Raw genomic sequence first — 22,272 nt, forward strand, 5'->3', positions numbered from 1 at the left:
AGCAATAAAAAAGCTTTCTATCTTCCTTAATAGCTCTCATTTACTTTAGATAGAAGAAAAAAAAAAGCTCCCACAAAGTTTGAGAAACCCTGATTTAGAACATTGTTATGAATATATAGATTAGCCCCTCACCTGACCTTTCTTTAGGTGTCACTGTTCCCCACCTCCATGAAATTTTAAATACCATCTAACTTTCTTCAAGAACAGGAATTTACAGGTAAGTGTAGAGAAAAAGCCCTGTTTTCACTTGTTACCAAGCAATCTAAAAGTATACTAAGCAATATTTACTCTGGGGCTGCATGCACATGATATTCTCTTCCCCTCATTAGGAGGCTGGGTTTGCAGCTGATTGGGGAAAATGTTAATTGTTTGTTAATTGCAGACTTATTCAGTCAGATGCTCAACCTTGATCGAGAAAAGATTTAATTCTGCTCTTGCAAATATCTCACAGGCCTTGTGAAAAAGAAAGCACAAATGCAACCTCCTAACCTTAAGATTTGTACCTATGTACCTTTAGTGCCTCCCTTCTATCTCCCTAGAGGAATGGGATGTGCTACCTTTAGGTCATAATCCAGGAGAAGTGAAAACTGGCCATGATGCTGGATACATGATCTATTATCCACTACTATGCTGAAAGGGCTGATTAGAACAGCTGTGCCACCCAGCCTGTTTGGGCCCCACATGTCTCTGTGGCAACAGGCCCATACTCATACCTTCAAGACCTTGATGAATGGTGAAGAGATGGAAATCATGGTGGCAGCTAGCCATTCTCCTTCCCATCTCAGAAGAAGGCAAAAACACAGTAACCCCAGAACAGCTGGGAACCCCAGCTGGGAACCCCAGAACAGAAACTTGAGTGTTCTACTCCCTGGTGTGCTCAAAGAGAGAAAAGACTACAGGCAGTATACCTACAGGGCAAATTCACCCAGTGAAGGGCCCTGTCTCTACCTTTAGCCACAGGAAAGGAGAGGGAGTTAACCCCCCCCCCCAAAAAAAGGAAAAAGGTAGGAGAAGCCAGATAAGTCTATTTCGAAAAAGAAAGAAAAGCAAAAATATATAACCACTGGGTTCTTATGGAGCCTTCTGGAGGTTCTTATGGAGGTTCTGGTGACCTCCTTCTTGGTCAGCAGGCCAATTTGAGGAAGAGGGGAGGATCCTTTCTAAGGAGCAGTGGCGTCACTAAGATTCGCGTCACCCGGTGCGGGAGGCCTGTGCGTCACCCCATGCAGTGGGCGGGGCAACGCCCCAGGTGGGTATGGTGATGTACCATCGCCCCGCCCCCACTGGTTTTTTGGCTGTACCTTTTGTTATAACACAGATATTTCAATGTGGTTTGTTTCATTGCATTCTGCATGAAAGTACGCATTGAGAGAGATATATATAATATGATGGTCTTATTCCTCCAAATTCTGATTTTAGTGATTTTGCAAACTTGTAGAGTCTCACACACACATACACCCGTGTCAAGTTACTAACACCTTATTGCAGCAGTTCTCAAACTTTTAGCACTGGGACCCACTTTTTAGAATGACAATCTGTCCAGGACCCATTGGAAGTGATGTCATGGCCAGAAGTGACATCATCAAGCAAATTAAAATAAATAATTATAAATAATTAAATTAAAATAAAAGTAAAAATTAAATAAGGGGAAGCCAGTCCTGTTCCACCAAGTGAATCTACTCTGAAGTAAGTCCCAGTGTTTAATGGGGCTTACTCTCAGGAAAGTGTGGGTAGGATTGCAGCCTGTGAGCCCAATCCTATGCATGTCTACTCTGAAGTAAGTTCCATAGTGGTCAATGGGTCTTACTCTGTAGTCTGCCTGCAATAACAACCTCCCAAAAAGAATCAGTGAGATTTCCAGCCCTCCCAGTGCCCAGTTTAAAGTTCTTCTATTTCAGGCACATTAGAATAAAGACCTACCTGGCTTCACAAGTGCAAAATAGAAAACTTTCCCCTTACCATTCAAGCCTCTTTTTTGTTCTTTTTAGGGGGGGGGGAGGCTGCCTTCTGGAGCAGCTCCATCAGATCAGGACCCTTCTGGTGTCCTCACATTCCCCTTTGCCTGGCCTGACCACCAGCCAAGGCACGTCTGCCTACTTGCAAGTAAACGTGACTGTGAGGCTGCTCTGCTTTCCATAGGGCTCCATAGACTGGGAGGGACGCAGCTGGGAGGGAGGAACCTCCTTCTCTGGTGTTTTGGGGGGCTGCACTCATTGGATGAGGACCATTCTGACATCCTTGGAACCTATCAGCCTGTCTCGACGAAGGCAAGTCTGCCTACTCATGAGTAAATGTGGCCACGTGGCTTTGCTTCTGGCTCAGACTTGCAGCTGGGAGGGGGGGAGCTTCTCGGGTGTTTTTGGGGGGCTGCATTCATGGGATTGGGGCCATTCTGGTGTCGTTGAATTCCTCTTAGCCTGCCCTTTCCAAAGGACTATGGCAATTGTGCCTACTCACGTGATACAGCTCACTTTCATTTTCCATAGGGCTCCATGCATTTTTCCTTCCGGTTTTTTGGTCATAAGTTTTGAACGAAAGGAGCGATTTCGATTGTTTTTTGCACTGCACTTCGCTGGCCATTCCGTATTCAACGGTGTATGGCTTGACGTGTTAGCTCCTAACCCCGCGATGTTAGCACGTCCTCCCCCCCAGGGCACGTCACCCCCTAGCGCATCACCTGGTGCGGCCCGCACCCCCCGCCCGCCCCAGCAACGCCAGTGCTAAGGAGAGGCCAATCTGTAGCTGGTTTTGCCTCATTATGAAGGAATATCTCAAGGAATATTTCAAAGGGAGTGCCCTCTTTCCTCAGAGAACAATGAAGAACTACCATACAAGGGCAACACTATCCTTGTACATCAACTTTAAGGGGACTAAACCAAATTGCACAGGAAAGTAAATTTGAAAAAATGTTTGAACTAGATATGGATCAAAAGAAATAATCTAGGAGTATATAAAGAATTCAGCAAAGTAAACATTAAGACACAATACAAAGCTGGAATCACTGAAAAAGGAGTAATTCCAAAGCACAACTAAAGTTTTGTCAAATTTTTTTGAAGGAATCTGGCCTGTAGTTATTTTCTGTGATTCTGGACCATCCAGAATCACAGACAATAGCTACATATTCACATAGCAAAGGAGTACGATAAGTAAATTAATGTACTGCTTTCAAAGTCAGGAATGCTAAATGAAACAACCAAAGATTACGTTAAACCCATTATTGGCTTTATAACAAGGGAAAAATCTGATCAGGGCCTTCAGTGACTCAAGTGAAAGATATCTGGTTTTTGGTGAAATCACATAACAATAAATAATTAAATAAGTTTCAGTCCTCAGTTTGGAGCTTTTCCATACCATGTGGAAAGGTTTTAAAAATGTTTAAAGAAGCCTCATCAGCTTCAGTCATTAGTTAGCAATGAAAATCTGTTTCTCTACAGAGTTTACGATAGGCTTCTGGAGTTTGAGCTAACCTCTTTCTTTTTTGTTTATTTGTTTTGCAACCAGTACAGTGCTCCTGAACAAAGTCCTCTAATCTGTAATTCTTTCAAATGAGAACATAGTCCAAAAAATACAAATGCAGAGACCAATGTTCTTCAAAAGTTTTGAAGAAAAATGTGCTTTCAATAATAACAAAATTAGTCTAGAGCAACAGTACATCTAGGCCTGGATCAGATGCAATTTATAGGATTGCAGACCCAGTGCCCCCTTGTCTGATTACATAAGACATAGTTATAGAGTTATGTGGGAGTATTTCTATTCTGCGATCCTCGAAAAATGGAAGGAAGACCTTCAGTGTTTCTCAAAAATGGTGAGAAACTCTAGGGTACTTAAATGAAAACATTTTTTTCCTGTGCAGACCAGCAATATTTCATCCTGAGAGCCACACATTTTGATCTGTCCGTTGACAGATTGGCATTATAATTAGATGAGGCTTCCCACTTCTTTCTCTTGATTTCCCATCTCCACCCACCACCATGCACCTTGTTTCTCCAACTGAATTAAATGACTGCTGAGTTGGGTTGGGTTGGGTCACTCTAGCTGAGTCTAGCTAACAGACAGTCCTGAAATTCCAATTTTTTTTTTACTATTATGAAAATTCTCAGTTATGTACATTATATGCATATTATTTTCTCTAACTTTCCCAGCCCACTATGAAAATAAGACTGACTAATGTGGTTCTGACAGCTGAAATTTGAGGAATCCTGCCCTAGAAGTTTCCACGGTCAGTTCTGCACATGTGAACAGCTATCACTATGTATGACTGCATGAAGACCATGAAGAAGAACTTATGTTATTACAGGGGCCTCCCATATCCACAGACCCTGTATCCGTGGTTTCACTTAACCATGGAGGTTTCATTTAATCTCCAGTTTCACTAACCCAGAGCTCTCCTTGCCACTGGAGAGGTCTTCTGAGGCAACTGCCCACGGCTGCTGCAGGTCTCAGAAAGGTCTAAAAGGCAAAAAAAGCAACTTCTGGTTTTACAATAAAACTGGAAGTGACTTTTTAATGCCTTATAATGTCATTGGGAGAACCGGAGAAGCCTTGGAGGGGCTTTAAAACTATTAAAGGATTAAAAATGGGGCACTAAAAACGTCACTTCCAGTTTTGTTGTAAAACTGCAAGTTGCTTTTTCTTCTTCTTTTTGCCTTTTAGGCCATTCTGAGGCCTGTAGTGGCTGCGGGTGGCCTCTGCGACTTCAGAAAGCCTCTAGAGGCAAGGGGAGCCCAGGAGGGCAATGGGGAACGTCCTCAGTTATCTGCGGTTTCAATTAACAGAAGGAGGTTCCAAAACAGAATCCCTGCAGATACCAAGGCATGCCTGTATGTTCTTTATTATAGTTATTGTTATTGTTATTGTTATTGTTAACAGTATTCCTTTCCTATGGCTTCTGCCTTTATCCTATTCCCATCTTTCTCTATGCTGTTCTCTACAGCAGCTAAACAAAGATAATTTTTTTAGACACAGAACAGCAGAACAAAGTGATCATCACATGAGAATATAACTCATATTATGCAATTATAACATCTTGACATTTGTATTTTATGAGGATACATTTCTGAGTTTTAAACAGTTTGGCTCTAATTCGAACCTTATGAACACAGTGTGGATTTTGGTGGCCTTTCCAATTCATCTGCCCCATGAATTCAAAAGGAAGTTGCAATTTCTTCAGTGGAAGATGGTGGAAAGAGAAAAAGACATGGCACTCCTCAAATATTAAGACTTTTCAGGATCATAGCCATTATATGAAATTAAGTTTTAAGGAAGTAATTGTAGCTAACTCACTTCCAAAAAATGCAAGGAATTACACTTTAGAAAACGGTAGAATATATAAAAAGCTAAAAATATGTGAAATGAATTAATTTGCTAGGCCACCAAAAGGCAGCTGCATCAATGTATTGAGTTACAGAAACTGTAACCTAAAAATTTTAATGTGATATGAAAGTTATTAGGTTATGGCAGATGTTCACACAACTGACAGCAACACAAAGCTCACATGTTGGAGTATTTTCTGGGTGGGGGAGTGGGGGCATTTGGAGTGGAAAATATTCAAGTTTAAATGTGAAGTGTATGGAACTGAGACAATGCAGGATTCAAGACCACACCCTGTTCAACTTGCTGCATTTCCCTCTTCTTTTCCTATTCCCATTTGCCCAGTACCACCAAAAGAAACAAACTCCTGTGATCTTCAAAACCATTTATCACTTGATCCCGCAATGTTTGTTATTTATAAAAGGACTTAAAACAAAGATCAAAAGGACACGTTCAAGCATTTATATTCTTTTCCACACCTCATGATGACTAATTTGTAGAAGAAGTATATCAGTTCACAGCTGAAGTCAAAATCATTTGATACTTTGATATAGTGCCACAAAGGATATGAACAGGAAGCCAGCAGAGCCTACAAATGGCCAAGCTCCAATAAGAGTGCTAAAAAAAGAATAATGGCATTTTCTTGTACTATGAAAGAAGTGTGCTAGTTGGGAATTTAGACAAGGGAAGTATATCAAAGCTTTTGGCTTTTCAGATGCTTCTCTCTATTAGATGTTAATTCATCTACTATTACAGTGAGTTTAAACAGCTCCAGCTGAATAATGCAATACAATATTCCTTTCAGAAAACCTAGCTGTCAATCTTTAAAAAAAAAGACTTCTTAGAAAACATTAATCAATTTCCATAAGCATTAACAACTTCAGTGTTAAGCCTGTAGGATGCTCTCCCAAAACAAACTTTAGATAATTATATAACTGAAAAAATGAAATTTCAAAATGTTACTGGTTACATCTGTACTGCTTGTATTACTGTAAATATGCCAGGCCTCAAGATATTAATTACTCTGAAATTTCACAAAATTAATTTCACAATTTAAGTTCTCCAATTCATTAGAAAAATCTGCCAAAATTCTTATCAAAACGTTATTACAACTAAATAGAACACAAATTGTACCTGAAAACAAGAGAAATTCTTTAAACATTACTTGATGCACTAAAATAATAGTTTGTGTCACTAAAATAATAATGACACAACCTTCAAGTACCCAAAAGCAAACAGAACTATGGAAGATCACAGATAAAAAGCTCAAAATATTGAGAAACTTAAATTCTGGCTAGATAGTTAAATTTGTCCATCTTCTTTAAACTTTTTTCCCCCATGCCATCAAAAACTTTCCTAATGACAACTGCTTCTCCTCCCATTACCAGGATTACTTTCACTAGTCTTTTAGGACTGCATACAAGGTAAAAGTTCTGCTCCCAACACATTACTTTAAAAATCAATACACTGAAAAGGTACAATATAACCAGTCAATTTATTACTCTAGAGGTGAAATAATAAGAAAGAAGCTATAATATATTTTGCATTAGAAGCAAAACTTAAGATACTTGCACTTACTTGAAAACACAGGCGTTTTAGCAACCAAATACTTTCCATACCAATAAGAAAATGGAACGAAATTACTCAAGTCTTCAAACTACTGAGAATGCAAATCAATGCAAGCCTCACTGAGATCAGCTGCTGGAATACAGCTGCAATCCTCTGAAGTGCCTAGTCTTGTGCAGACATTCATTGCAATAGCAGCTGTAATGCTGCATTCCCTATCAGGATTCCTCACAAAAAAGTAAACACCATTACACAGTGGCATAGCTTATGATTGTATTGCCTGGTGCCAAGCTCAAAATGTTGCCCTAGAAGTGATGTCACAACAGGAAGTAACATCATACCCGAGTTTTTAAAAAAATGAAAACTGGGAGGAACCCACCTCCCCCCCCCCCCAGCAGCTCACCACCCACTTGCTCTGCTGCCTCCCCCCAGTCAGTGGCATAGCTAAGGCATCTATCTGCTACCCGGGGTCAAAGAAGATTTTGTAGCGCCCTCCCCATATGATAAAATCAAATTTAATTAAGGAAATAAATAAAATGTTATTGGTTCCATGCTGTAACACAGGGGTGCCCAAACCCCGGCCCTGGGGCCACTTGCGGCCCTCGAGGACTCCCAATGCGGCCCTCAGGGAGCCCCCAGTCTCCAATGAGCCTCTGGCCCTCCGGAGATGTGCTGGAGCCCACATTGGCCCGACGCAACTGCTCTCAGCGTGAGGGAGACTGTTTGACTTCTTGCATGAGCTGTGGGATGAGGGCTCCCTCCACTGCTTCCTGTTTCACATTTGTGATGCAGTAGTGGCAGCAAAGGAAAGGCCATCCTTGCTTTGTGCAAGGCCTTTTATAGGCCTTGAGCTATTGCAAGACCTTCATTCACTCATATAAGTTCATCTTTAATATATACATTTATGTAAACGTATGTAAATTTATTCAAATTTTAAATATAAATTAATCCTTTTTCCCCCCCGGCCCCCGACCCAGTGTCAGAGAGATGATGTGGCCCTCGTGCCAAAAACTTTGGACACCCCTGCTGTAACATAATAACATCTCACTGGCACTCAGAACAGTTTCATAGGTCAGTTTGGAGGTAAGAAAATCCACTTTTTGTTCCACAAGACAGTTGTTTTCATTTTCTGGTTAATTGGCCATAACTTTTGATAGAATACAGATATTCCAGTGCAGTTTGTTTCATTGCACTCTGCATTAAATTACCTTTCCAATGATATATAACATGATGGTATTATTCATACATGCCAAGATTTTCATAATTTTGGTCACAGAGTCAAGCTCAGCTTGTTGCCCCCCTAAGACTTGATGCCCAGTGCAACTACTACTCCCTGCATCCCCTTAGCTATGCCACTGCCATTACAGGTGTGGACTGCTTAAGGAAGATGGATCAAATATACAACAGTGATCAAAGCACAACACAGAGGTTCTTAATGAGGCAATCATGTCTCCAGTAGCCTGCAAAGCAAGTGTCTGTTTACACCAGGGGTGCCCAAACCCTGGCCTTGGGGCCACTTGTGGCCCTCAAGGACTCCCAATGTGGCCCTCAAGGAGCCCCCAGTCTCCAATGAGCCTCTGGCCCTCCAGAGACTTGCTGGAGCCCACACTGGCCCGACGCTACTGCTCTCAGCATGAGGGCGACTGTTTGACCTCTTACTTGAGCTGTGGGATGAGGGCTCCCTCCACCGCTTGCTGTTTCACGTCTGTGATGCAGTAGTGGCAGCAAAGGAAAGGTCAGCCTTGCTTTGTGCAAGGCCTTTTATAGGCCTTGAGCTATTGCAAGACCTTCATCTTTAATATATTCATTTATGTAAATGTATTCAAATTTGAAATGTAAATTAATTCTTTTTTTCCCTGGCCCCCCGACACAGTGTAAGAGAGATGATGTGGCCCTCCTGCCAAAAACTTTGGACACCCCTGGTTTACACCACAAAGAAGGGACTCTTAATGCAAAGAAGATGCTCTTAATAAGGCAATTTGATCTCCAGTAGCCTGCACAGTGTGTATCTGGCAGGGAATGTCTGTCTACACAACAAAGGCACTAGATGGGGCAGAATGTTCACATAATAACCTAATCACATAAAGACAGGGATTGAAGAATGAATCCCCATCATTAAATGACACACACCAGTATTTTCTATTCATTATATTTTAGACAACTGTTTGGACACCAAACAGGATTTTCTCATCCACAGATGGTAGTTTGAAAGACATCCCATATATGGACCCCAGAGCAACAAGTACAGCCCCAAGTGACATTAGGAGTTGAATAAGTAGTACTGAACCCCTAGCAGCTTGAAGAGTATTTATACTGGCCTTGCTACTGTAGTACTATCATTAGCAAAAATATGTGCTTTTTCATTTTTACCTTGTGATCATACGGATTGTATGAATGAAACAATCGAGATAATTCTTTTGTTCTTTGTTTTTTCTGTAGAAAAATAAGAAAAAAGAACTGAAATGTCCAAGTATTACATGTTAAAGTTAATTATTACTTGAAGACAGAAGGTCAAGTATATTTTTTTCACAGTAGAGATTCAGCACTAATGTAAAACTCAATGAACTCCAGTTTCCATAGAACCAAACTATTAAAAACGAAACATTCCAACCATCATAATGTAGCATAGGTTTGATTTCAGTTTTTACTTTATTCAAATAATCAAATCATGCTATGGTGTAAGTATAATTTTTCAATGAAAGTGCCACAAATGCCAGCATTTTATAGGTTAATGGGTTATAAAGATCACCAATTTTTGAATCTTCTCCAGTATGTGACATACATATTGTAGTAATTTATGCACTTTCAGTGCAAGTAGCTTTCTATGGCCTACTGTACAGAAGAGAGATCACATGTAATGATCTTTGACTTTCCCAATATGATGATCATGATTTTTCAGCAATTAAGCAAAATCATGTCTGCCTAGTCCTTTTTAAAAAGCTGGAATCCTATCCATCAACTGTTTGGGAGGAGATTCAGCTGATAGTACAGCTTCAACTTTTCAAAATGGGGTATGTCTGCACAATCTCATTAACTCCATACACAGTCACTTCTGATGTCATTCTAACTACGCAGTTCCATGCCTGTCTACTGAGAAGTAAGTCCTGTCAACTTTAATGGTACTTACTCCCAGATAAGTGTATAGAAGATTGCATTTGCTGAATTTAACAAATGGCTGGTGGAGAGCAAAGTGTATCTAAACATGTGTTCACCAAATATCTGCAGCCAATCTACCAAGCATCACAATAGGTAGCCCCTAGGCACCTTTCATCTTATTAAGTGCTGAATGTTAATAAGCCAGTTTTACTCATTTATTTTGGAAAAAAAAAATTCTTGAATCGATGAAAGAAAAGTTTACACAGTTTGCTAATATTAATAGAAACAATAATTTTTTGCTTGGAAAGGAACACAAATTTTATTAACATGTATGCTGACACTGATACGGTATTAACTAGCTCCAGAGTTAGACAAATGTGAGTGCTACTATTTAATAAAATCAAATTATGCCTTAAAAAAATGAGTCAGAACATCTAACCAAAAGCAAATTTAAAAAAAAAAACTTTCTCTGAATTAAAATATAGACCATCTTCCTCAATAAAATTATTCCTATATTAAAATTAAGAGAATTTAGCAATAGGACCAACAAACACAAAGTGGTTACATAATCAAGTGGCCAAAACTCAGAAGTTCAAACAATATTTGCAAATTCACTAACTAATTTTATTAGGTTGAAAGATGATGCAATATTTTTAAATTTTGTGTGATTATGGGGTTTATTTATGAAGCAGGTCTCCACTGAATGAAAAAATGTAACATGCAAATCTGACCTTTCATACGCACAAGGATTACTATTATATGGCTTATTATACCTAGCTCAGAATTATAATAAATGTGTATGAAAGCATTAGTGTCACATAACTAGCCTTCAAAAATGCAGGAAAAATGTGTGTGCTTGACAGGTTGCATGAGATTCTTTCCCAGGACACAATTAGGAACACCTAATTACTGATGCAATAAGATAAATAGATGATGTACTTGGGAAAATATAAGTGGCTCTGCCTATGGGTCTCACAGTTGTCTGGGTACTGTTAATGATCTTTTTGACTTGTAGGAGTCACAGTAGGAGTCTTGACTCTCTCTGTTTTACGTATGTGTGTGTGTGTTTGCTGAGTGAGAGGTACATTTGATCCCACCTTGTAGTGTTCTGGTCAAAATACTGAGACTTACAGTGTAAAGAAAAGTACGAGCTGTATGTACCAGCTCAAATATTCAATAACATCTGTTATGCAGTGGCAATATGGTCATTAGTGAGAAAGTGGCAAGTTCTAGCAGCTCATCCTTCCCCCAGTGCTTTCATCAGAGCTTTAACTTGGAGTCCCTCCTCCTCCTCCTGTACCTGCATCTTCCCCACTACCTCCTTTCTTTCCTAATAATATAAAATATTTCCCAAAACGAATAAGAAGTAAACACAGCAATAATCAAGCTGACCTCTAATTGTGATTTCAAACTAATTAATAAACTGTACTTCATATTAAACTTTGAAAATATGAGGCATTTCAAAGGCCTTAATCTAAGGAGATAGATAAAACTAAATTTCAGTCACATTTTCCTGCAAAATTAAACTCATAAATAAAACTTTATATTGGGGAAATATGAGGGGGAAAAAGAATGGACTGTTCTATTGTACAACATACTGTAATAATATTTGGTAGAAGATTCTCAATTCTTTAAAGACAGAAAGAAAACATTATCTTACTACTTGGGCTGGAACTTGATGCATTTTTGCAGCAGGAGTCCCAGGGCGTGGATAAAACTGGTTAATAAAAAGACTTGGAAACTTGTATTTTTCTACAAGTTTCACGGTTTCTTGAAAATCCTCATCCGTTTCTCCTGGAAACCCACAAATAATGTCTGTAGCAATTGTTATTCCAGGCACTCTGAAATGAATGGAAAAAAAAAGTGTTAAAGCTGAAGGCTGGACATAGTAGCTTCTTCCCTTAGCAAAATACCAGGCATTCAGAACAGTTTGTAACTCCTCAAAGTTTCTGACAGGCTGTATAAGCCCTGCATTAACCTGGGAAAAAAGGCAATCACTAAACATATCTTTAAGCAAGGGAAAGCCAACATAACATTCAGCCAGTTCACCTCAACATTCTACCAGCTTTTTTGGAAGGACAGGTTCTGTGAGGTGTCTCAGAATTTTAATATGCTCACAAAATCCAAATTCTCAGGGTTGTCTGAGGGAAGCTATAACAGTCAAATCAGTTTACATTTGAAATGTAGATGTGTACCAAGACAGGAATTTACTGTATTTAAGGTCATTTTTGAAAACAAAACAAAACAGTTCGTCTTTCAACAGGAAGAGAGATCTAAAATGCCTGGATTTATAATTTAAAAATTTATTGATTTATTTTACTATGTAAAACACTTTTTGAACTACTCTTGTTGAAAAGTGATATATTAATATTCTTAATAATAATGTAAACTAATATTTTTAATAATCCATTTCCTGGATGCTTGGGAAAAAACAAAACACAGAGTATATGAATTCCTTGAACTGTAGCTAATGACTGAAAATATTTTAAAACTCTTTGGTGCTATGAGCAGAATTTGCAAATGTTCAGAAATACAAGCAAAATACAGAAGTTTTAATATAGGAACAGAACTGGTAACCCTCCCAGTTTATGCAGTACAGGCTATTTGAAACTGGTGGTAGATAAATTAATGACTATATCTGAATAAGGCAGGAGATCTGGTCTAGAGGGTAGAGCCTCCGTTAGCCCAAAGATAACATCAGAAAGTCGCCAGTTCGAGGACACCGGCAGCTCCCTGAATGGCTGAGAATGGCTAGACCTTGAAGCAGCTGACAAGCCCAGCTGAGTGATTCCACCTGCTCTTGGTGTGAGCAAGAAGCGTATTGGCTGCCCTCCATGTGAGAGACGGAGCTGCTTGTCAGCCTGCGTGGGAGAACTGGAGGCCAGAAGTGAGACCAAACCAGGAAGATCCATTCTGAAATGTGGTTGGTTCTTGAAAGAGAGAACCTCTATGATTGTAAAAATCCCCTTGAGGGATTTAGAAACGCCTGCCTGTGTAAACCACCTTGAATAAAATCAGAGGAGTAATCCGATGACCAGAAAGGAAGTATATAAATACCCAGTTATTATTATTATTATTATTATTATTATTATTATTATTAAGTTTGGTTAATTATGGAGTATCACTATTCCACTGAACAATAAATACAATGGATGGGAGGATGCAGGAGTACCTGAAACAAGAGAAGATGGGAAAGAGACTATAGCCTTTTTTTGCCCTCAAACACCCTTACCTAGCCTATAAAAGATAGAGGTAAACAGGAGAAGGGTGATTCTCACTTTTCTGACTGGTGAGTTGCAACCCACCAGCTGAAGAACCATTGCCCCTTTAAGGAGCGAGGGAGGGCAGGGGAAGGCAGGGACACAATCCTCAGGATGGTTCCGATGTGGGGGAAGAGGGGGCTTTTTTGAAACATAATTTACCTGATAGCATCCTGATGGCCCTGATGGCATCCACCCAAGAGTTATTAAGGAATTAAAGAACAAAGTTGCTGATCTCTTGACTAAAATATGTAACTTGTCCCTCAAAACGGCCACGGTGCCAGAGGATTGGAGGATAGCAAATGTCATACCGATCTTTAAAAAGGGAAAGAGGCGGGACCGGGGAAACTATAGGCCGGTCAGCCTAACATCTATACAGGGTAAGATGGTGGAATGCCTCATCAAAGATAGAATCTCAAAACACGAACAGGCCTTGCTGAGGGAGAATCAGCATGGCTTCTGTAAGGGTAAGTCTTGCCTCATGAACCTTTTAGAATTCTTTGAAAAGGTCAGCAGGCATCTGGATGTGGGAGAACCCGTGGACATTATATATCTGGACTTTCAGAAGGCGTTCAACACGGTCCCTCACCAAAGGCTACTGAAAAAACTCCACAGTCAGGGAATTAGTGGGCAGGTCCTCTCCTGCATTGAGACCTGGTTGAAGACCAGGAAACAGAGTGGGTGTCAATGGGCAATTTTCACACTGGAGAGAGGTGAAAAGCGGTGTGCCCCAAGGATCTCTCCTGGGACCAGTGCTCTTCAACCTCTTCATAAATGACCTGGAGACAGGGTTGAGCAGTGAGGTGGCTAAGTTTGCAGATGACACCAAACTTTTCTGAGTGCTGAAGACCAGAGGTGATTGTGAGGAGCTCCAGAAGGATCTCTCCAAACTGGTAAAATGGGCAGCAAAATGGCAGATGTGCTTCAATGTCAGTAAGTGTAAAGTCATGCACATTGGGGCAAAAAATCAAAACTTTAGATATAGGCTGATGGGTTCTGAGCTGTCTGTGACAGATCAGGAGAGAGATCTTGGGGTGGTGGTGGACAGGTCGATGAAAGTGACGACCCAATGTGCGGCGGCAGTGAAGAAGGCCAATTCTATGCTTGGGATCATTAGGAAAAGTATTGAGAACAAAACGACTAATATTATAATGCTGTTGTACAAATCGATGGTAAGGCCACACCTGGAGTGTTGTGTCCAGTTCTGGTCGCCACATCTCAAAAAGGATATAGTGGAAATGGAAAAGGTGCAAAAGAGAGCGACTAAGATGATTACGGGGCTGGGGCACCTTCCTTATGAGGAAAGGCTACGGCGTTTGGGCCTCTTCAGCCTAGAAAAGAGACGCCTGAGGGGGGACATGATTGAGACATACAAAACTATGCATGGGAAGGATAAAGTGGATAGAGAGATGTTCTTTACACTCTCACATAACACCAGAACCAGGGGACATCCGCTAAAATTGGGAGGGTTAGGACAGACAAAAGAAAATATTTCTTTACTCAGCGCATGGTCGGTCTGTGGAACCCCTTGCCGCAGGATGTGGTGACGGCATCTGGCCTGGACGCCTTTAAAAGGGGGTTGGACAAATTTCTGGAGGAAAAATCCATTATGGGGTACAAGCCATGATGTGTATGCGCAACCTCCTGATTTTAGAAATGGGCTATGTCAGAATGCCAGATGCAAGGGAGGGCACCAGGATGCAGGTCTCTTGTTATCTGGTGTACTCTCTGGGGCATTTGGTGGGCCGCTGTGAGATACAGGAAACTGGACTAGGTGGGCCTATGGCCTGATCCAGTGGGGCTGTTCTTATGTTCTTCTGTACCTGCTGCCAGGGTCAGGGGTGTGTGGGAAGACATGCAGAACATTCTTCAAGGCTCCCTGGGGCTTGCATAAAGTAAAAAAAGCAATTGCTGGGCTAGCACCAGGCTAGTGCAGGGCAGGCGCCCATCCCCTGCTGCTTGGCAGTCTCACGGACAGTAAGCGGGGGCAGGGAGGGGGGCGAGAAAGGCATTCTGGGGAGCGGGGAGGCCAGCGGAGGGTGGAAAGAGGGCGGGGGGAGGTGTGACAGAGAGGGAGGGGGTGGGGAGAGGGTGGGTGGTAGGCACGGCGGGGGAGGAAGCGTGGAAGCAGGAGGCAGGCTGATCCTGTCTGTTCATGGAGGGCTCGGCGCCCTACACAAACGGCTTTACCATTGTGGGGCTGCTTCCCTTGCCCAGGAGAAGGGGACGAAAGTGAAAGCAGAGTGATCCGAAAGCAGAGTTATCGTGCTCCACTTTCGGTTTAGCAGAGGTGGAGCGCGATCACTCCACTTTCACTTTTGGAAGGCTGGGGAGCCCTGCAGACACTCGTGCAGGGCTCCCCACACCCCAGGAAGGCTGCTGCAGGGACTGGTGAGTGCATCCCAGTCCCTGCAGCCCCCCTTAGCAATGTGATCCTGGGGATCGTTTTGCTGCCTTCCCCCTGCCCCCGCCCCTTAAGGGGGCAGAGGTCAGGGCTCACAGGCTGGGGTGTCGCAATGCTCCAGTTTGAATAGCTCTGCCTTAAACCAACCACAAGGGAAGCACACTGGAAGAAAATGGTACTTTTCTGTCCCACGCTGATGCTGATTCTACCACATGGTGATGCTTATGCTCACTGTATTTGTGCATACTGAATATTGAGATAGTCCCCTTTTCTGGGGTATACCACCATAGAGATGTGGGTGCCAGCACATCCAAGTACATGTGCTAGAAAAGTATTAAAGGTACTTGTGAACTCTGTTAAGACCTGCATCTGTATGCACTCCTAAATGAGGAGTGCAAAATGAGGATCCAGAGACATTCTGAATTCTGCCAAGATTTGTAGCTCTGACAGGCTTAAATAAGGCAAACTATATTACTCTACAAAATGAATGACAAGGTGCACAGTCTGTCATCCGAAAGATTAATAAGATACTCATTTTATTTGACAAAAATCAGTGGTACTTTAGCCCTATCAGTCATTTTAATGACATAGCTGGCAATAGTAACAGCATGCAATACCTATATGCAATGGCAATGTCACCCACCTCATATGTTACCATTCATACTAAGAAATAGTAAGTTTCCTCATGAGAGAATCTATGAAATGTCCATGACACGTGTTCTAGCCTACCTCACTAACAAATTCCTCTCTCATACTGAATGCAATTTTAAAATGAAATCCTAACTAGTACATCATGTGCCTAAAATTCCTTTTGGTGATAACATGGTAATTAGCAACTAATTCAATTTTTTTTTTCTTAATATGGTTATATGGTTATTCCAAATAAAATGTAAACTATGGACAGAGAAGTAAGGAACACATTTAGTTCAAAACAGATTTAATTCAAAACAGCCTATTCAAACATGCACAACCCAAAACATGTGTCCTATGCTACCTTTGTAAACACTGGCACAGCTATTTTTTTTAAATAAAAAGGTATAAGAACCTTGTTCAAGAGAATATGCAATTATTCTCTCTCTTGACGACGAAAGTTAAACGTGATTTCTTTTTAAAAATCAGATGAGTAGGAAATTATAGTGTTTGGGCCCAATCCTATTTAAATTTTCAGCACTGATGCAGCTTCAATGCAGCCCTAAGATAAGAGAACAAATACAAAATATTTCACATTATGAAAACAAACCTTAGACTGCTGTGGACTTGCAGGCTCTGCCTCTTCATTCTTTCTCCTTCATGTGTGACAATAGAAGAGTGAACATTTCTGCTCTCACTGTAACCCATTTCTGCCCAGTTCACAGGAGTACACATTTGGTCTCTGTTGCGTAAATGCAACATTGGGTAGAAATGGCTTTTAAGAACAAACTACAGTTACATACGACCTCAGAAAACTGTGGTTGGCTCACTAAGTTGAGTTAGAGTAAGCCAGGATAGCAAAACATGATTTAATAATGCTTGCTTCTTCTAACACTAGGTATAGCACAGTCCTAGTTACGTCTATTCAGACCATTATGTTCAATGGGCACACTGCCAGGAGAGTGTATGTAGGATTGCAGCTAATAAACCAACAGGCTTGCATATAAACATGGAACTGCAGTTTGTTTTAAAGTGAAACGTTTGCTCACCTATGTATCTTCAATTACCATTGACTTTCTCTTGCAAGCCGAGGTACTTGTATTTAATTGAGAACCTCCAAGCACATTGGGCTTTTACAACTAAAGATGTAATGTCCTACATCTAATGTTTTAAAAGTCAATTTTATGGCTCTATGGATGGTAGTAAACACTGCCTGTGCATATGCAATAAGGGAGCTAGTGAAAACCTAACTCACATTCTTAGGTATTGTCCTTTATATGACGGCCTCTGGCAGTCCAACCTGTATCCTTACTTATCTTTGCACTTACAGACTTCAGATGATGCCACTATCCGTTTATTTTGTCAGCCAGATCGCCACTTACCTCTTGCTAGTTATCCACCAATGACAAACAGTATCTACTCTCTCCCCCAAACTGTAGGAGCACACTGATTCCCTAGCAGTCATTCAGAAACTAATATATCTGTTTGTTAACTGTTCTATGTCAATAAAGGTTCTACTACTACTTAAAGTGAAAGCAAACGTTTTCACTTTCCTCTACTTGGACATGAAGAGGTAGGAATGAAGGTCATTGCTCTTTGAGGCTTACAGCACAGTGCTATTCAAAGGAAGTGGCTGCTGGGGCTTACTCTGGGACAAGGGGACAAATGCTGGGGCTTACCCCAAGGAGACCCCTAGCAGTTGAAAATGTCCTGAGGGATGTAGCATAGCCCATGCCAGTGCCAATATATGGCTGCACAGAGATTGTGGTAGGATTAGGCTGTTTTCCTCATAGCTGGAAATCATAATTCTCTATTATGTCTGAATCTGGCTATGAAATCTAAGAGTTGCTCTTCTACCTCCTCAGAGGCAGGAGTCCAAAGTTATTCAAAAAGTACTTCCTTCACTTTCATTTCCTTCAACACTTAGGTTATTATAATGTTGCTAATTATTCATATTTATAAGCAAGCCTGCTTTACTTTTCAGCACATTACTTATAGTGCATGTTCAAAAAGGATGTTTAATACATGAACACTATCTCAAAGATGTTCAATAAGCACTGGAAGGCCAGCCATTTGATGATTCTTTTCCCTAGGAATTGCTCTGAAAAGGAACTAAATGTGTTTGCCTGTTCAATGTCGGCAACATTGCTAAACTAGAAAGTATTGCCCTTGTTCTGAATTGGCTTCACTTAATCTTACTGACATCATCACATAGCCAAATCTGATTAGCTATACTAGGAGTGTCAAATATAAGGCCCAGGGATCAGATGCAGCCCGTGGAAGCTTTTTATCCGGCCCTCAGGCTCTCATCTGCTGAGCAGTGCTGTGGTGTAACTGCTGAAAGGGCAGCCCACGTGAAAATTGGGGTCTCTCATATCTTTAAATATGATCAAGATTTGTGTATTTTCTGTTGTTTGCAGCTAATGAGTTCCTAAGTAAGAAAAAAGTGCTTATTTTTTGTTATGACCTGTTTAATGACATCAATTCCTGCCTAATGACATCACTTCCAACCCTCAGCAGGCATCATGAATGCTATTCAGCCCTCAGTATGAAACAAGTTTGACACCCCTGAGCTACACAATGTCAAAATGTCATAACTTTCACTGTGCGCTCCCCAACTGGCTGGAACTGCCTGTGATGATTCCCAGGAAGAAGATTCAGAAAAAGAAAAAAAAACTGTGCCAAAGCAACAGTTGGAAAGAAGGAAAACAATCAAAGTGAACAGGAATAAAAAGGGGGGAAAATCACTCAGTTTAAGGGCACTTTGGGAGCCATTTCCAGCCTCAAAAGGTGCTACTTTTGGGCCCCCAAATGAATTGTGTGAACATTTAGTACATTCCTATTTTAGCCAGATCCACTATGAAATTCATACATTCAAATAACCCTGAAGAAAAGTGGGTTTTAAAGTTAAAAATAAATACAAAGGAAAATGTTATGTTAAAGTATACTTGCTTCAGATAGCTGTGCAAGACAGACTGCTTCATTCAAGAACAATATAAAGCAATGTGGAATTGAAGAATGGGTAGTGGTTAGAGAGGCAGCAATTTTTGTTACAAGTACAGTTGGCGCTCATTATCCACGGGGGTTCTGTTTCAGGAACCTCTTGAAATAAGGAAATCTGTGGATATTGAAATCTGTGGATTTCGGCCCCTCCAAGCCTCCGAACCCTATTAGAGCTGTACTAGAGGCCCTTCTGAGGCCTGCAGATGCTGCCCGTGGCCTCTGCTGGATTCAGAATGGACATTTAGGCAAAAAAAAAAGCTACTTCTGATTTTACGATAAAACTGGAAGTAATATTTTTATGCCTTATAAGGCATTCTGAAGCCTGCAGAGGGCTTCCCCAGCTTTTAGAGGCTTGGGGGGGGGGAGCATTCATTACCTGTGAATGATGAAATCTGCAAATGCAGAACCTGTGAATAACTTGGGTCCCCTGTACATATAAGTACCTCTATTTTTATCTGGAAAATGAGGAATGAATCATTAATCTATACTACCAAGCTACCGGCATCATTCTATATTGTTTTGTTGTTGACTTCATGATGTTCCAAGTTAATGAAAAAAATTGTATGTCTAGAATCCAGCATGCAATTCTAATAATTTCCTAAGAAAAAAAAATGAAAATTACATCTCGACTGTATGACATAGTGCCCTAAAACAATTTGCAAGATGACAAAACTAAGTTATCATCATCTATATTAAAAAGTAAAAGAGAAATTACATTTGAGGATGATGTAATTTTAAATCCTGGTTGTTGTCCTCTACTATAAGTTCATTATTTAAGACTTCTGTATAGATTGCTTTTAACAAATTCTACAAAGTCTACCGATAGCATTCATATTTGCAATACTTGATAATGTATCAGCAAGAGATTCCACAATGGTAGAACACCTGCTAACATCTTTTATTTATATATGTTGCCCCAATGCATTACAATTATATTGTTGCATCCATTTTAAAATGGTTTTGGTTGGCACTACTGTGAACTTGTCTTGCACATTCTTTGGAGTTTCTTTGCACAAAAGTATAAAAAGACTATAGTTTTGATGCATTTTTAATGGTAGCATGCTACAAGCAATGGTTTGGAATCCAAAGGTGTCCTTCCACACCCAGAAAACATCTTCTGTTCATGGAAGGGCTGTTTCCAAACTAGCAGAATATGGTTGCATGAGAAAAGTTACCTCAAATCTAGAGAGTTCTTCTGTTTGTACAAGGCTTTGCAAAAGGTCTTTTCAATTATTTTGCAGTCCACTGTAGCATATGCTTTCTTTGTTCACCAGATTCCTTATATTGTTCCCAATATTCACCAAATTCCTTATACTACAATGCTACCCTTGATACCCTGTGGCACTGTACCGAAAGAAGCCTTCTACTAGCATTTGTGCAGAAGGTCATGAAACAGCACTAAAATATTTTCTTTCACTCATGGTTCTTTGGATTCAGCAGATATTCTAGAATCCAAATCAATATTTTGCTTCTATTACTTTGTATACTGGAGACATGAGGGATGCAAATGCTTTCCAGTATTTATGGAAGTCACAGTTACCGTGACTGTGCTTCAAGTTTTGCAGTGTCACCTTTCTACCAATTAGTGTTTTGAATCATAGTGGTCAGTTGCACTTGTCATGCTTGTGATATGCTATGAACACTTGTAAGACAGAACTTTCCCCTCATAGATTCTGGGTTCTGTTTTGTAACATCCTTTGACATTCTAATTAAAATGGGGTCAAACCAACCCAGAGAAGTGAAAAAGTTGATAAAACCTTGATTTCAACCTTCTGCAGTTTGATACTGCTCATATTCTTTACATTAATGGGGTCAACTGTCCTGTGGTGTTTCATGCCCCATCAACTGTATTTTTTAAAAATAATTTACAACAAATACTCTGGCAAAAGTAGGGTTATTTTGTATTGCAATTTACTTGACTTGGAAATTGAAACCAACCAGCACATCCTGTTCAGTGTCATTTTCACATATACAAAAATATCACTATTTTTTACCCCATTGTCTTCACTGCTGTTATTTCTGTATATCAAAGCAGCTAGTGAACAGGCAATTTTTTTATTTGCAACCCCTCCATTATTTTTATAACCTATAGAGTATATGTGACCCCCATGATGGATTAGTATACTTTTCATTCAGAAAAATGAATGGATGAATGGTTAAAATGGATACAGAGATCATATGCTGAAAAACTGCAGCAATTCAGGACTAATGTAGGAGAAGCATATTTCCAAATATATATGCCCAAGCACAACTCAGACTGGAGGTTTTCATTTTAATAATTGCTTTTTCTTCCCCAACATTTAACCTTCTATAGCAGGGTGGTTCAACTTTTACTGCTAAGGGGGCGCAATACCCGGGCACCACCCCACGAAGGTGCAGATGAGGAAGTAATTGGCGGTGACGTGATGACATCACCACCATCTACTTCTGGGTTCTGAGCTGCCAAGGTAGATGCAGGAGAGGCAGGCAGAGGAAGCAGTGGGTGTGGCAGGGTTTTTCAATCTCCCTGCCACACTCTTCCAACTTCTCCAAGAACAAAACATGTTCTGTTCACATAGCACAGAACATGTCAGTCTGTATTCATCCTATGCCAATTCTGTATCTAAATAAATATTAATACTTTCCCATCACAAATTCCGAACAGGTAGAAATGACTATTCATCAGCGCTTTTTAAAATAGATTTAATGGCTGGATAATTCATACCACTTATTTTCAAGGAGGGATTTTCCAATTTGCTTTGAGTGTTTTCTGTTGGGTTTAACAACCTATGGTATTTTTTTTATATCTAACAGAATGCTCCGTGTTGAGTAAATGCTGGTAAAACAGCCCATCTTTTTGTTTCCACAAGAGTAGCACAGGCTCCTAGAGGGTTTCTTTAGCAAGCAGATACAAGTAATGTGCTTCTTGCTTCTGCCTTTGACCACTGATTTCTTTGGAGGAACCATTTCAGATAGGATCCCCATTCAGGATGACTTATCTTTAAATAGGATGCACTTCTCATA

At 40.4% G+C, this 22,272-nt stretch overlaps 1 protein-coding gene across 3 annotated transcripts in view; it reads right to left on the reverse strand.

Annotated features, from left to right (window-relative positions):
* Positions 1–22,272, reverse strand: part of CDKAL1 (CDK5 regulatory subunit associated protein 1 like 1) — a 340,298-nt gene that overhangs the window by 77,484 nt on the left and 240,542 nt on the right. For all 3 annotated transcript variants that reach the window (XM_066624923.1, XM_066624921.1, XM_066624922.1), the window contains exons 12-13: positions 11,633–11,813; positions 9,247–9,309 (exon numbers count right to left, since the gene is read on the reverse strand). In XM_066624923.1, the coding sequence (XP_066481020.1) occupies positions 9,247–9,309; positions 11,633–11,813 (244 nt within the window). The remainder of the gene's footprint in view (positions 1–9,246; positions 9,310–11,632; positions 11,814–22,272) is intronic.

This window comes from Tiliqua scincoides, chromosome 4, assembly GCF_035046505.1.
Source record: "Tiliqua scincoides isolate rTilSci1 chromosome 4, rTilSci1.hap2, whole genome shotgun sequence".
In the NCBI taxonomy this organism is placed as follows: Eukaryota; Metazoa; Chordata; class Lepidosauria; order Squamata; family Scincidae; genus Tiliqua; species Tiliqua scincoides.